The sequence below is a fragment of the Simochromis diagramma genome, unplaced genomic scaffold (assembly GCF_900408965.1).
Source record: "Simochromis diagramma unplaced genomic scaffold, fSimDia1.1 OVJJ01000150.1, whole genome shotgun sequence".
NCBI lineage: Eukaryota > Metazoa > Chordata > Actinopteri > Cichliformes > Cichlidae > Simochromis > Simochromis diagramma.
This window is the reverse complement of record NW_024387083.1, coordinates 2,003,086-2,015,745: the sequence shown is the minus strand read 5'-3', so window position 1 is coordinate 2,015,745 and position 12,660 is coordinate 2,003,086. Positions and strand designations below refer to the sequence as shown.

At 43.0% G+C, this 12,660-nt stretch overlaps 1 protein-coding gene across 4 annotated transcripts in view; it reads right to left on the bottom strand.

Annotated features, from left to right (window-relative positions):
- Positions 1 to 12,660, bottom strand: part of si:ch211-194b1.1 (protein Wiz) — a 33,573-nt gene that overhangs the window by 4,058 nt on the left and 16,855 nt on the right. For 2 of the 4 annotated variants that reach the window (XM_040045737.1, XM_040045738.1), the window contains exons 11-17: positions 12,164 to 12,619; positions 11,570 to 12,073; positions 9,176 to 9,751; positions 8,862 to 9,073; positions 1,335 to 1,635; positions 825 to 990; positions 8 to 379 (exon numbers count right to left, since the gene is read on the bottom strand). In XM_040045737.1, the coding sequence (XP_039901671.1) occupies positions 8 to 379; positions 825 to 990; positions 1,335 to 1,635; positions 8,862 to 9,073; positions 9,176 to 9,751; positions 11,570 to 12,073; positions 12,164 to 12,619 (2,587 nt within the window). Of the gene's footprint in view, positions 1 to 7; positions 380 to 824; positions 991 to 1,334; positions 1,636 to 7,657; positions 9,074 to 9,175; positions 9,752 to 11,569; positions 12,074 to 12,163; positions 12,620 to 12,660 lie in introns of those variants that run through there. The other 2 variants (XM_040045739.1, XM_040045740.1) reach the window with 2 other exon arrangements.

The following is a 12,660-nucleotide window of genomic DNA, read 5'->3' as shown; positions in this document are numbered from 1 at the left end:
AGCTTACGCTGTCTGGGTGGGGAGAGGAATAGGAGTTGGAGTTAGAGTTGGCTGCTCCTCTGAGACTTGAACTATCTCTGTGGCAGTGATGGCAGGAGCGCACTCGGCCACGGGCGAGGGGGAGAGGCTCTTGGGAGTCGTGTTGCTGTTTGAGGTGGAAGTGAGAGCCGGTGCGGTAGAGGTGGTTCTGGAGGTAGAGGTGGAGGCTGGGACAGAGGCCTGGACCGGCACAGGATCGTCAGCTAGGGCAGGTGGTTCGGTGGCTGTTGCTTTGGCAGCAGCGGGCTTGTTGTAGTTCATCTTGAGAATGTGCTGCTGGAGGTGTCTGATCCAGTCCTCCTGCACCGACAGTGGACCGTGGAACTCGACCTCACAGAATCTGATGAACAAAAACACACTTTTTAGGCTGGAAATTATCACTTACGGCGTTACCGATAGCCAGTAAAATGAATGCAACTACTTATGCTCTAACACAAAGAGATAAAACACAATCCGATGCCGCTAAGCCAGATTCTCTGTCTCTCAGGGGCGGCCCATTCTGCCACTTGTGCTGCAGCTATATCAGAACTTAAGCACTCATTCATGTTCCCTGAAAATCCCAAATGGTTCGCTCTTCTCAATATAGTGCATTAGCAACTAAAAGTGGAGTACTGCTCGACAGGGCGTGGGAACAGGGATTGCTGCTTGGGGGATTAACAGACTATTTAAAACATAGGCAGACAGTCCTATTAATGCTATAGTCTCCAAATTTCTAATGCTAAGAGCCCTGAACGGTTTTTCCTGGGTCCTGGAAAGCTATATCCCAAGACACAAGTTTCATATACCGGCACTTCAGGGTGTAGAACTTGCCCACCACTTTGACCAGCGGGTAGGAGGGTGGTTTGGGCACCAGGGCGGGGACGGTGCCTGTGCGTGGGGGCTTAGGAGGGCCGCTATCCCTCTCTGTCCCGTCCGGGCAAGATGGATGCTTCAACGGCCGACGCTCAAAACCTGAGCAAGAGGAGGAGGTAACAAAGGAGGTTGGTGCAAAGTAGAGCTGCACCAAAATGCTTCAATGTCAGTATAGCTTAGAGGCAATTCAGTCATTTAAAGTCAAAAGGGGTTCAGTTTTCTGCCTAAACCTAAAAGATGTATAACATTGTAATATTTCCTTAACAATATAGTGTAAAATGGTTAAACATTGACTGAAAAAAGGGAAAAATTAGGGTAATTTCGCCTGTCAAGGGCTTGTTAATGCCAGTATTAACAACTGATTTTTTGAGAATATATAATACCTTGTATATGTATGCACCTATGTGATTGAGAGCCAAGACATATGCTCTATCCTCACGTACCTCTAGGCAGGCGGACATTGAGCTCACTGCGCGCCACCTGTGCTTGAAGCGTGTGGCCGCTGCCGAGCCGCGAGAGACTGGGACTGCTGCGACCAGCCCTGATGGGAGCACCCTGGAAGTTGGTACCAGTTTCTTCCTCTGCAGTCTTGGAAGAGCCCTGGCTGACCTCGTGGCTCAGTGGACGCACCAGGCTGACAGCCAAAGAAGAAGACCACTGAGAGGAGGAGGAGGAAGAGGAAGCCTTCTGCGATGAGATGGGGAGGATATGATCAGAATCCGCAGTGAGCGGTGAGCTGCTCTTCTGGAACATGGAAAAAATGAGTGATCCTATCAGCAGTAAATTACAAAAAGACTGGCGAGTCCTGGTGTACTTGTTACCATGTAAACAGAAACACTGGCACATTAACAAAAGTAAATAAGAACCCAGATAAGACTTTGAATTTCTTCCTATATACCAATAAGGCATATGAACAGAGTAAATATGTAACTTGGAAGCAAGAGTTAGCTTAGTTTCAAGCAAAAAAGTAGACGGTTAGCTAGGCTGGCTCTATCCAAAGGTAACAAAATCTACCACCAGTTCCTCTAAAGCTCATTACTTACTAATTAAAAAGTTATGTGACTTTTTTTGAAGTCATTTTGGGGAGGATATCTGCCAACAATTTCCTGGCCTGGTGCTGGGACTGACATGCTAATTTAAGCTAGCCAGGGACTAGCATTAGCCTCCTATTTAGTGCAGAAACAGTATTTAAACTACTATAATTTTTGTTGTTTTATCTTCACTTTCTTTAATTTAAGTGGGTTTATATCATCATCATCTGTCTATCTTTTTTCAGTAGATTAAGCTTATATTGCTATAAGGAGAACTGTGCTGTAATTTGCCCCTTTCAAGTACACAGCACCCATATTAGTGGGGTTCATAAGTACCTGGACACAAATTGTTCTCAGCAGCTGTTAATCAGCACAAAGTTAGTTAAAAGATGATCACCTGTGTCTGAGAGGTATGAGGTGACATTTAGATTAATACTGACTTTGTCTCTTCATAATCTGACAAGTCCTGTGCTCGATTTTGTCCAGTTCTGACACTTTCCACTTTACAGTATTGTAGGGTGGCTCAAACTCTATTTGTACTTTTCTGCATTTATAATTACATCAATTCTAACAAGATTCCCAGAACCACTGCCTGATCCACCTCTCAGTGTCAGGTCTTTGTTGGATTTCTTAAGGACTTCAGCTATAGGTTGTTTTTAAGGCCCACTACATTTGTCCTCCAGTTGTCCAGTTTAATCAATTTAAGAACACACCATTTTAGCCTAATTATTTGTGGGGGTTCACCTTGTTGGTACAAAAATACTATTTTATGTCTCTCAAACTGTGTAATCTTTGACATTTTTAATAGAATCAGTTAAATAATGGGGAAATTTTTGTTTTTTGCAACAGGCTAGTTGGCTCTTTGCTAAGTTGTCCGTTATCTGTAGACACAACAAAGAAATGTTCAAAGACCTTCAGAAAGCCTGGAGAACTACTGGACTCCTTGGAAGCAAGATATATAGAAATGAGGGGGTGGCTCAAGACTTTTGTACAGAATGTTTAAGCCCTTAAAATCTGAGCACTACATGTTAAAAGGGTTTTATCTCCTACCTAGTTCTTTCAGCACGTATGCAAAAAATGTGTAATCATGCACATAATTACAATAATTACAGTCTGGACAGTGCATCTAACTACAACCAATCTAGCTGTGTTAATGAATTAGGCAGCTGTAACAGAAAAGATTCTCTCTACTTATTTTAAAATTACCGTATTACACACTATATATCCAGCTGTCCCAGCTGACCTTTCTCTCACACCTGTCATGTATAAAGCACTAATTAGAAGTCTGATTACAATAAAAGCACTTAGAAATTAACAGACCCTCCAATGAGCTTTACAAAACAAATGGATGAAAAAAATGTGATTAATAAGGAAGGCAAAAGATCTGCAGACATATGGGGACCTAATTTGGGCTTCTACTGACACCAATGCATCAAATAACGGGGACCTATAGCTGAGCTGAGCATCAGACTCGTTCTATTAACATGGATAACTGCAGATATTGGCAACACTTAAAACTCACTGATGGAGTTTCTGATGTCACTGATGGAATGGCAGAATAAGGTGGTAACAAGTCAGGTTTTTACAGGAAGAAATTAAATAATCATACCAGTAAGTACATTTCAGTACTACGTATGCAATTATAGGTAGTACATGAGTAATTTTAAGCATAGCATAACCTAAGGTATTTTACAGAAAAGAAAACAAATTGTAATGTAATGTAATTACATTTAAGTACTGCATAAGTAATTTAAAGTGGTGTGCAAATTTATTGCAATTTTGGAGAAACAATATTTTGTTGATGCATCTTGATGCATGCTCAATCATCCAGGTAAGTAGATCTCCAAAAGTTGACTCTGTTCATCTGGGCGTAGCGTTTTGTGGGAGAAACATTTCGTCACTCATCCAAGTGACTTCTTCAGTCTCAGCTGACTGCAGGTTTCCCCAATCTTATAAACAGTATATTTGCATAATGACTGAAACCAGCACCACTGAAGGAACAATGGGCTGGGAGGTCAGTTCCTTAATCTTAATTATGCAAATTCTCATGACCATTGATCAACAACCACTGACCAAAACCCACTGATCAAAGCTGACATGTACCGTAAACCTACACATACGGATCAGTATTTAAGGTTTGACTCTCATCATCCACTGGAGCACAACCTGGGTGTCATCAGGGCGCTACAACACAGAGCGAACACCATCCCCACAGACACAGCGGCCAGGGAGGCAGAAAAACAGCACATCAAGAAGGCCCTGAGTAAATGTGGTTATCCCAGCTGGACTTTTGTCAAAGCTGGGAAGGCGCCAAAAGAAAGCTCCAGCCGATCCAGGAGAGAAGGACAACCGCTGCCCAAGTGAAAACCTGTAGTGATCCCATATGTGTCAGGAGTATCGGAGCAGTTGAGACGCATTTTTTCTAAAAACCGGGTGTCTGTGGCTTTTAAACCCCAAAACACGCTGCGCCAAAAATTGGTCCACCCCAAGGATCAGGTCCCCCGACACAAACAGAGTAACATAGTGTACGCTGTTAAGTGCCAGGAGGATTGCCAGGATTTATACATCGGGGAAACCAAACAACCTTTGGCGAAGCAGATGGCACAACACAGAAGAGCTACCTCGTCAGGCCAGGACTCTGCAGTCTATTTACACCTACAGGCCAGTGGATACTCTTTCAATGATGAGGATGTTCACATCTTGGACAGGGAGGAACGCTGGTTTGAGCGCGGAGTCAAGGAGGCCATTTACGTGAAAAGGGAAAGACCATCTCTGAATCGAGGAGGGGGCCTAAGGGTACATCTTTTGCCATCTTACAATGCTGTGATTGCAGCCATTCCCCAACTCTCTGTGAATGGTACTCATGGCCATTGATCAGTGGTTGTTGATCAATGGTCATGAGAATTTGCATAATTCTGATTAAGGAACTGACCTCCCAGCCCATTGTTCCTTCCGTTGGCTGGTTTCAGTCATTATGCAAATGTACTGTTTATAAGATTGGGGAAACCTGCAGTCAGCTGAGACTGAAGAAGTCACCTGGATGAGTGACGAAACGTTTCTCCCACAAAACGCTACGTCCAGATGAACAGAATCAACTTTTGGAGGAATATTTCCCAAACTTACATCGTACATAAGCTGTGTATTTCGGGGTGAGGGTCATGTTATGGGTGAATTAAACCACTGTTAAAACATAGCTTTTATAGAAAAGGAGTGTCTCTTTTCCTGTAAAATACCTGGAAGTTAGGCAATGCCAAGACTCTCCATAATATCACCCGGATGTTGAAAAGCACAGCATTCGATGCAAGATGGCGAAATATTATGTTTTTCTGCAAACCTACCAAGACATTCTGCAGTTATTAAAACTACTTACAGAATTATTTGTCTTCTTTCCTGTAAAATACCTTAAGTTATGCAATACTTTAAATGACTCATGTACTACCTAAAACTATTTCCGCAGTACTTAAATTTACTTAGAGTATACTAATTTGTTTGTTTCCTGTAAAAACCTGGCTAAAAAAACTTATTCCAGTGCACTTACCTTTAAATGTTTATAGGTAAATATAATTAAAACAAATAATAATGTGATTCCATTTAATGTGCTAAGTATGTGCTGCAATTGTGTCTATGTGTTTGTGTGGCAGGTACTAGCCAAGATATGCTCTGGCGCATGACCCCAGTGAAGCTAACTAGCTTTTAGCTAAATATACTGAAGAGACACGGCCTCTGGGTCTGAAAAGTCAAGCAAATGAGAAAGTACCTTAAACCTGCATTTTGAATAGGCGCTGAAGGAATGTGCGGCTGCATAATGATTGTAAGTCAGAATGTATAAAAGTCTATTGAGAAAATGACCCTTGATCTATAAGCTCATTAAACGCTTTTCTAATGAGTTTACCGCCTAAATTGCTAGTTTCAGGTTCTGATTCATATACCTCACTGTTCTTGTTGGGAAGTATGCTCCCATTTACAGTAAAACAGACAATAAAGCTGGATATGTGCACATCCACTCTTCACTTGTGTCATCTAGTCTCAAAGAATACACACTGTTTGCTATAGTGTACAGATACAAAGTTTTTGTAAATAAATACAACCTCAGAAAATACATTTTAATGATGTCAAACTTCCTCTTTTAGAAGAGTAGTCTACCCAACATTTACCTAAGAAAACAGCACATATACTATGAAGAAAATCTAAGAATCATTCCCCCAAATATCAACAAATCTCCAGCTTTAAATGTCACACAGCTGAGACACTGAAACTAAAGAGGCGACTTTTGCGACAGCACAGTTGGCCCAAGCAGACCTTAAAATCCACGATGATGTACTTGAAGAAACACTAAAGGCTTTGATGGGGCTCTTATGGTCCCCTGACTTAAATCATTGGAAACCTGTCATGCTGTGTATGCAACTGAGCCGAAAAGATCTCCAAGGACGAGCGACTGATCTCTCAATCAAGGACAGACAGGTTTAGCTCGCTACAGAAAGTGTTAGAAAGGCCTCTTTATCGCCCAAAGGGCAATACTGCCGACTGACTAGTGGCAAAACGTTTTGCCAAAACAGCTCCAATTAGATCAATTATCCCAAATAGTGCCTGGATCAGCAAACTTACTTATATTAGTTATATTGGCCTTACTGACTGGTCAGAATGTGTTGGTCTACATGTCTATAAAAAAGAGCTATCATCACAAAAGTTGTCCGAATGTGGGTGTTCAAAACGTGTGCTAATGCGGTATTTCTTCATCCAAGGCAGTCCAGGCTCACTGGGTTGATGACACCAATATTGTTTTGCGTTTTTTTCCTGTGATATTGGTTAGAATCATTCCAACATATCATACCAGTAAAGTGTAGAACCAGACAAATACTGAATTTCTGGAGCCAGTGTTAACAGAAGCATCAGGGTCGGTGACCCCCATTACAGCCAGCGGCAATGATCACAAAGAGAGAGACGGAACAAAAGATGAAACAGACAAATAAGACACAGGCCATACCTTTCCAATATGAAGTCTATACCTGCTTACAAATAGCCATATTTACTCCACTTTAAGACTTTAAGGAAAGTCTGAGTGCTGTGGTTCATGCATTTAATGTCTACCTACAGTGATGTGTGTCTTGAGCCACCACTCATTTCTTTATGTTTTGTTTTTAAGGAGCCAGACCTTCTTGCAATTTTGTAAAGTGGTCTTGTCGTGGTGTGCAATGAATCATTTTTTTTTTAAAGTAGAGCAGATGAAGAGTATCTCAAAGTCGTGTGAAACAGAAAAATCCAGCAAAGGGATGACACACAACTTGAAAGATGCATCTGGACTTTTAATTGATCCATCTACTGTTCACTGACGGCTCATCAGAAATGCTCTCAGTGGAAGGGTGGCTGTCAAGAAGCCATTCTTAAGGAAGGGAAATGGAAAAAAGCTGATGTTATGCCAAATTACACAAGAATCTGAACAAAAATCAGTCTGATAAGACTGATGAATCTTTTTTTTGTTCAAATTAACATTAATATATATGGATGAAGTAGTGGAGGCTTCATTTTGCTATGCCACAGTCATACTAAGTATACCTGGAAAATCCAAAACAGAACACCATCAGTCATGGATTGGCCTCCCCAGAGCCCGGACCTCAACATTACTGAAGAAGTGTGGGATCATTTTGACAGAGAACAGAAGGAAAGGCAGCAACATCCAAAGAAGAGCTTTGAATGTCCTTCAAGAAGCCTGGAGAATTATTCCTGAAGACTACTTAACAAGAAAGCTGCCTAAATATTACTTAAATATTTACACTGATGCTTGTTAGAATTGTACAAATTCTGATTTTGCCTCATGAATGTTTGCATGTTTCAATACATCACTGCATCTATTTTCCGTTTTCATTTTTCGTATTCTTTGTGTTGTTAAAGCATTGAACCCATTTATGACTGTAAACTTAATGTAGTATATAAAGACGTGTTTTTACTAGTCACTATTAGCTTCAAGCTAACATTAATGGGGTGTTTTTCCCTGTGGATTTTTATAAGTGGATAAAATCTCCCCCTAATTCAAAGATGTCACGGTACAATAAACTGTTCTTTATGTCAAACATATTAAGCAATAGGAAATAAAAGCGACACATCCTTTCCACTGAAAAGGTCAAATAGTTGCCCAGGTTTATTAGCTCACTAATAATATTAATGGTATTTATATTATTACACCCTTTTTAACCATGACATCAGTCATTACTTAGGCCAATCAAATCCTACAGCGAGGTTGGTTTGACTAAGTCTGTATGAAAAAATAATATGATTACAAGGACATTTAAAAGGTAATTCATTTTGTATGTGTGTCACATCACCACTCAGGGAAAAGGTGTGACAGTGACGCAAATGCACCAGAAACTAATTCAGGCGGGGAGGGAAAAAAAGGGGAAAAAAACATACATTTTCTTCTATCAACAGCATGCCATAATTTATCTGAAGATGAAACATAAGCTGCCAGGCACCCTGGTTACTATGGCAACTATCAAGTCAATAGCTGAGTTGTTCTGGCATCTGTCCCCACAGTGATTTTTGCTTGGTGTAAAAGACACAGGATCTACAGTAAGGCTCAAAGCTGCGAGACTACACGTCTGAGGCTTTCCATGACACAAAATGTCTGTCGTGCCACCAGCTGGGGCTCGTTAGATCTCCGAGCATGACGCCTATTCAAAGACACTGAGAGGAAAGTGAGCGTGTCAGGAAAGTAGCACAGTGGGTTATGATCTCTCGCTGCATAGCTGTGACACTTTTGTCTGAGGCGCGGGCTCCTCCGCTTACAACTCCCAGTTTTTTTGTTTTAAAATCAAATGTTCACAGCAGTCACAACGGGCTTTGAAGTATCACAGGCCTAAAATAAGACCAAGCGGCTCAGCTTGCTGCACTGATCTGAGTTATTCGGCTGAAATGCGTTACCAAAGACTGACGGCCACTCCTCACCTTCTTTAGGGTGGTGCGGTTACCCTGCATGTAGCTGCGGTGCATCTCCAACACCTTTTGCGGCCTGCTACGCATCCAAGCGCTAAGCGTCTCGATAGGGGATCCATTTACACACCACTCGGTCACGCCAAACTGCCTCAGGTGGGCTCGCGCGTGGCTGGCTAAAGCCTTACGGTTCTCAAAGAAGAAGCCGCACAGCTCACAACTGGGATCTGAAAAATACAGGGAAGGAGTAAAGAGAAGACCTTTTCTTAGTGGATAATGATCGGTATCAGATGAAGTTCGGGGCAAGTGGAGAAAAAACTGCATCTTACCCTGGTGTGCATGCTTGTCTGGGGAAGGTTTTCTTTTGAAGGAGAAATCATGTGGAAGGGATGAGAAAGTCTTAAGCTGATGTGGAGATGAGTGCGCAGCCTCCACTGACTGGGCCTCCTCAGACAGAGGCCTTTTCCCCAGTGGGGACATCCTGAAAAACTTCCCTGCAGATGGGGTAGCAGATGGGCCCACAGACCCCACACCCTGCTTATGGAGCCTTGACCCTGACTGCTGCAAGCTGAGAGGAGATTTACGGAATTTGGAGGACTGGTAACCCGAAGCGCCCAAACCCTCGGAGCCGCTGGCGCCCCCTGTGCTCTCCCAGGAGGGACTGTTCGCTCCTTGGCTGGACTCTTTCTTCACTCCTTGGTCTGACTGCGAGGAGCCACCCACCCCTCTCTTGTGCATAACCTCCCTCAGGGTGTCGATGGGCGAACCATTGACGGACCACTCTGTGATGCCCATCTGTCGCAGGTGGGAGCGGGCGTGGCTAGAAAGGCCTTTGCGATTCTCAAAATATTCCCCGCAGAACTCGCAACGGATATCCCTCGTAGGCTCCACCTCATGGGCCATGGCTAAAGAGATACCAGGTGAAAATGTGCACTCGATTATCACATACAGTGGATCACACACGACTACCGAATACAGTTATTTTTACCAGGAATACACTACATTTACATGCATTGTTTGTTTAGCGTTACATGAGATACACGAGAAGACCTGTCCTACTCTAATCTGTAAGACAGACTGTATGTAAAAGGTGGAAGTAACGGCCAGATGTCTTAAACTTGTAATTTTTCTAATGACCAGTAGGGGGACATTAGGTTATATGGAAGCCTATGGGCATGACCCACGGCTCACTTTAACTATGACCTCAGTAAACACTTTCCTGATGCATTTATGGGCAAAAGTGACTAGTAGTGCAGTTTTAGTGACTAAAACATGATGTTAATTTTTTAAACCATCGCCTAAAAGGACAATACAGTGGTCCCTCACTATAACGCGGTTCACTTTTTGCAGCCTCGCTGTTTCGCGGATTTACTTTGTGCAATTTTGCATGCTTTTTCTTTTTTTTTTTTCTACAGCGCATTTTGTTCTGCGTCCTGATTGGCTGTAGACCACTGTCAGTCAATCTCCTCCGTACCGTGTCTCCTGTACAGTACCGAATGCGTTCAGTCAAATTTACATAAATCTTCGATCGCTAGCAGTGTGACTCTGAAGTGCTGTACTGTATGTTTGTAAGTTTTCTCCCCAACAAACACAACAATGTCGACGAAACTTTTTGCACCGTCAAAGGCACCTGCGGTAGCATCCAAAAGGCAGAGGAAGATGCTAACCATCGCACAAAAAGTTGGACTTCTGGACATGCTAAAGGAAGGTAGAAGTTACCGTATTTTTTGGACCATAAGGCACACTGCATTATGAGGCGCATTAAGCAAAACCAAACAGTCAGATAAGTCAAACTTTACTCAACTCATTCTTCTTATTTCCTCTACTTCCGTACCATTGATTCATTAAAGTTGAATTCTCTCGCAGCTGCTCTATTCCCATGTTCTGGACCTGAAAGCAGGGTTTGATCTTTGGTTTCATTCTATAATACTGCACTTATTTTTTTTTACCAAGGTTTGAACTTCGAGAGTGTTTAAACAAGAGAGAAAAGTGTGGAAATGTTCATGCCTGTCTGAGAAAACTGTCTAAAGTGTGTAGTGAGGAGTTTTACAGCCTTAAAACATCTATAATAATTGTAAAAAATAAAGTTGGCTACTTCGTGGATTTCACTTATCGCGGGTTATTTTTAGAACGTAACTCCTGCGATAAACGAGGGACCACTGCAAATCAAGATTTGCTATAAAATTTGACTGAAAAGTGGTTAGCCCATGAGCAACCAGTGCCATCACACATATTTGCCATCACACAAAGATGCTGAAGTTGAGGCTTCAAAAAAGGACATTGCCAAATAATGGGTCGTAGCACAGTAGCTAAGACCATCTTTTATATACAGTCTATGCTTTGTAAAACTTACCACATATTCTCAAAAAGGGGGAAAACAGCCTGCATGCCTTAGTCCAAAAGTTAATCATAATTTCCCTACTTTTAAAATGTTTGTTTTTTTAAATAATTTGATCAAAGAACTAAAATCAGAAAAAACAGTTTGTGGTTTTATGCTGTTATTTACAGAGATGTTGCTTGGCTTGCACCAAGTAGCCACTGATTGTCTTAAAAAATGCTCCTGACTAAACTGAAGTTAATTCAGTTGGTGAAGCAAACAATAATAAATGATTAATGAATACAAACTAGACATGCCAGTACGTTTGAAAGTGATTTCCCTTATCTATAAATTATTCCTTAACAATTGTTAAATAAGCACTGAAGACAAAACAGGATTCACATACCTAAGTTGAGAGGAAACGCACTGTCAGAGCTCCTCCAGCTAGAGTTGAGAGACTCAGCTGAAAACCCTCCAGATCTCCCCACAGCTCCAGGCGTGGTGACCTCTACCTGCACCGGCTCCGGCTTCAGCTTGAGAATCAGCCCGCTAGAAGGCGTTGGTGGAGCCGAGCTCGACTTGGACACGGCGGGCTGAGGACTGGAGGGGCGGGCGAAGGCGAAGGGCAGGCGACTGAGGAGAGTAGCTGAAGGAGAAGAGGACACCGAAAGGGGGGAACGAGGCGGTCCTGGAGAAGATGGCGGTGGGGTTTTGAGAGGTTTTAGCGGGAGGGCGCAAGGCAGGCCCCGTCTCGTGATGATCTCCCTCAGGGTGTCGATCGGAGAGCCGTTGACGGACCACTCGGTAATGCCCATCTGACGCAGGTGAGAGCGAGCGTGGCTAGACAGCCCTTTGCGATTCTCAAAATATTCCCCACAGAATTCACAGCCTATCTCCTTTGGAGGTTCACCTTAGGGACGAGAAGGTTTGACCTTGTGTTAAACAGAGAAAGCATTATGCTTCTATAATCGTCTAATTTCATGGATACTACAACACTCACTGTGTGGAAGGGCCATGAGTTCCCCACTACTGAGGCGGAAGACCTGCATGGAAGAGGACTTGAGACGCTTGGCAGGTGGGCCAAGTATAGATGAGGCAGAGGAAGAGGTAGCTTTGGATGCTGATCCACTCCCGGTCGTGGTCACCTTGTACAGGAGTGATGAAGAGGAAGAGGAGGAGAGTGTCAGCAAGGATGGCTTTGAGGAGGAGAGCGTAGTGGGGGCGAGGCTCCGTGGCTCTGTGTGGTTGTCGAGCTGCAATGCACTGGCTTTGTGCTTAAAGTCATCCGTGTCGATGAGCCGGTTCAGGAGGCTGATGGGAGACCCCTTGGATTCCGAGTACTCCACCCCAAAGTGCCGCAGGTGAGCTCGAGCATGGCTGGATAAGCCTTTCCGGGTTTCAAACCAGGCGCCGCACAGCTGACAAACAATGTCTTTGTTGGGGTCAACCTCCAGTGCTATGAACAGAAGAAAGAAATGACTAAACATGAAGCAATGA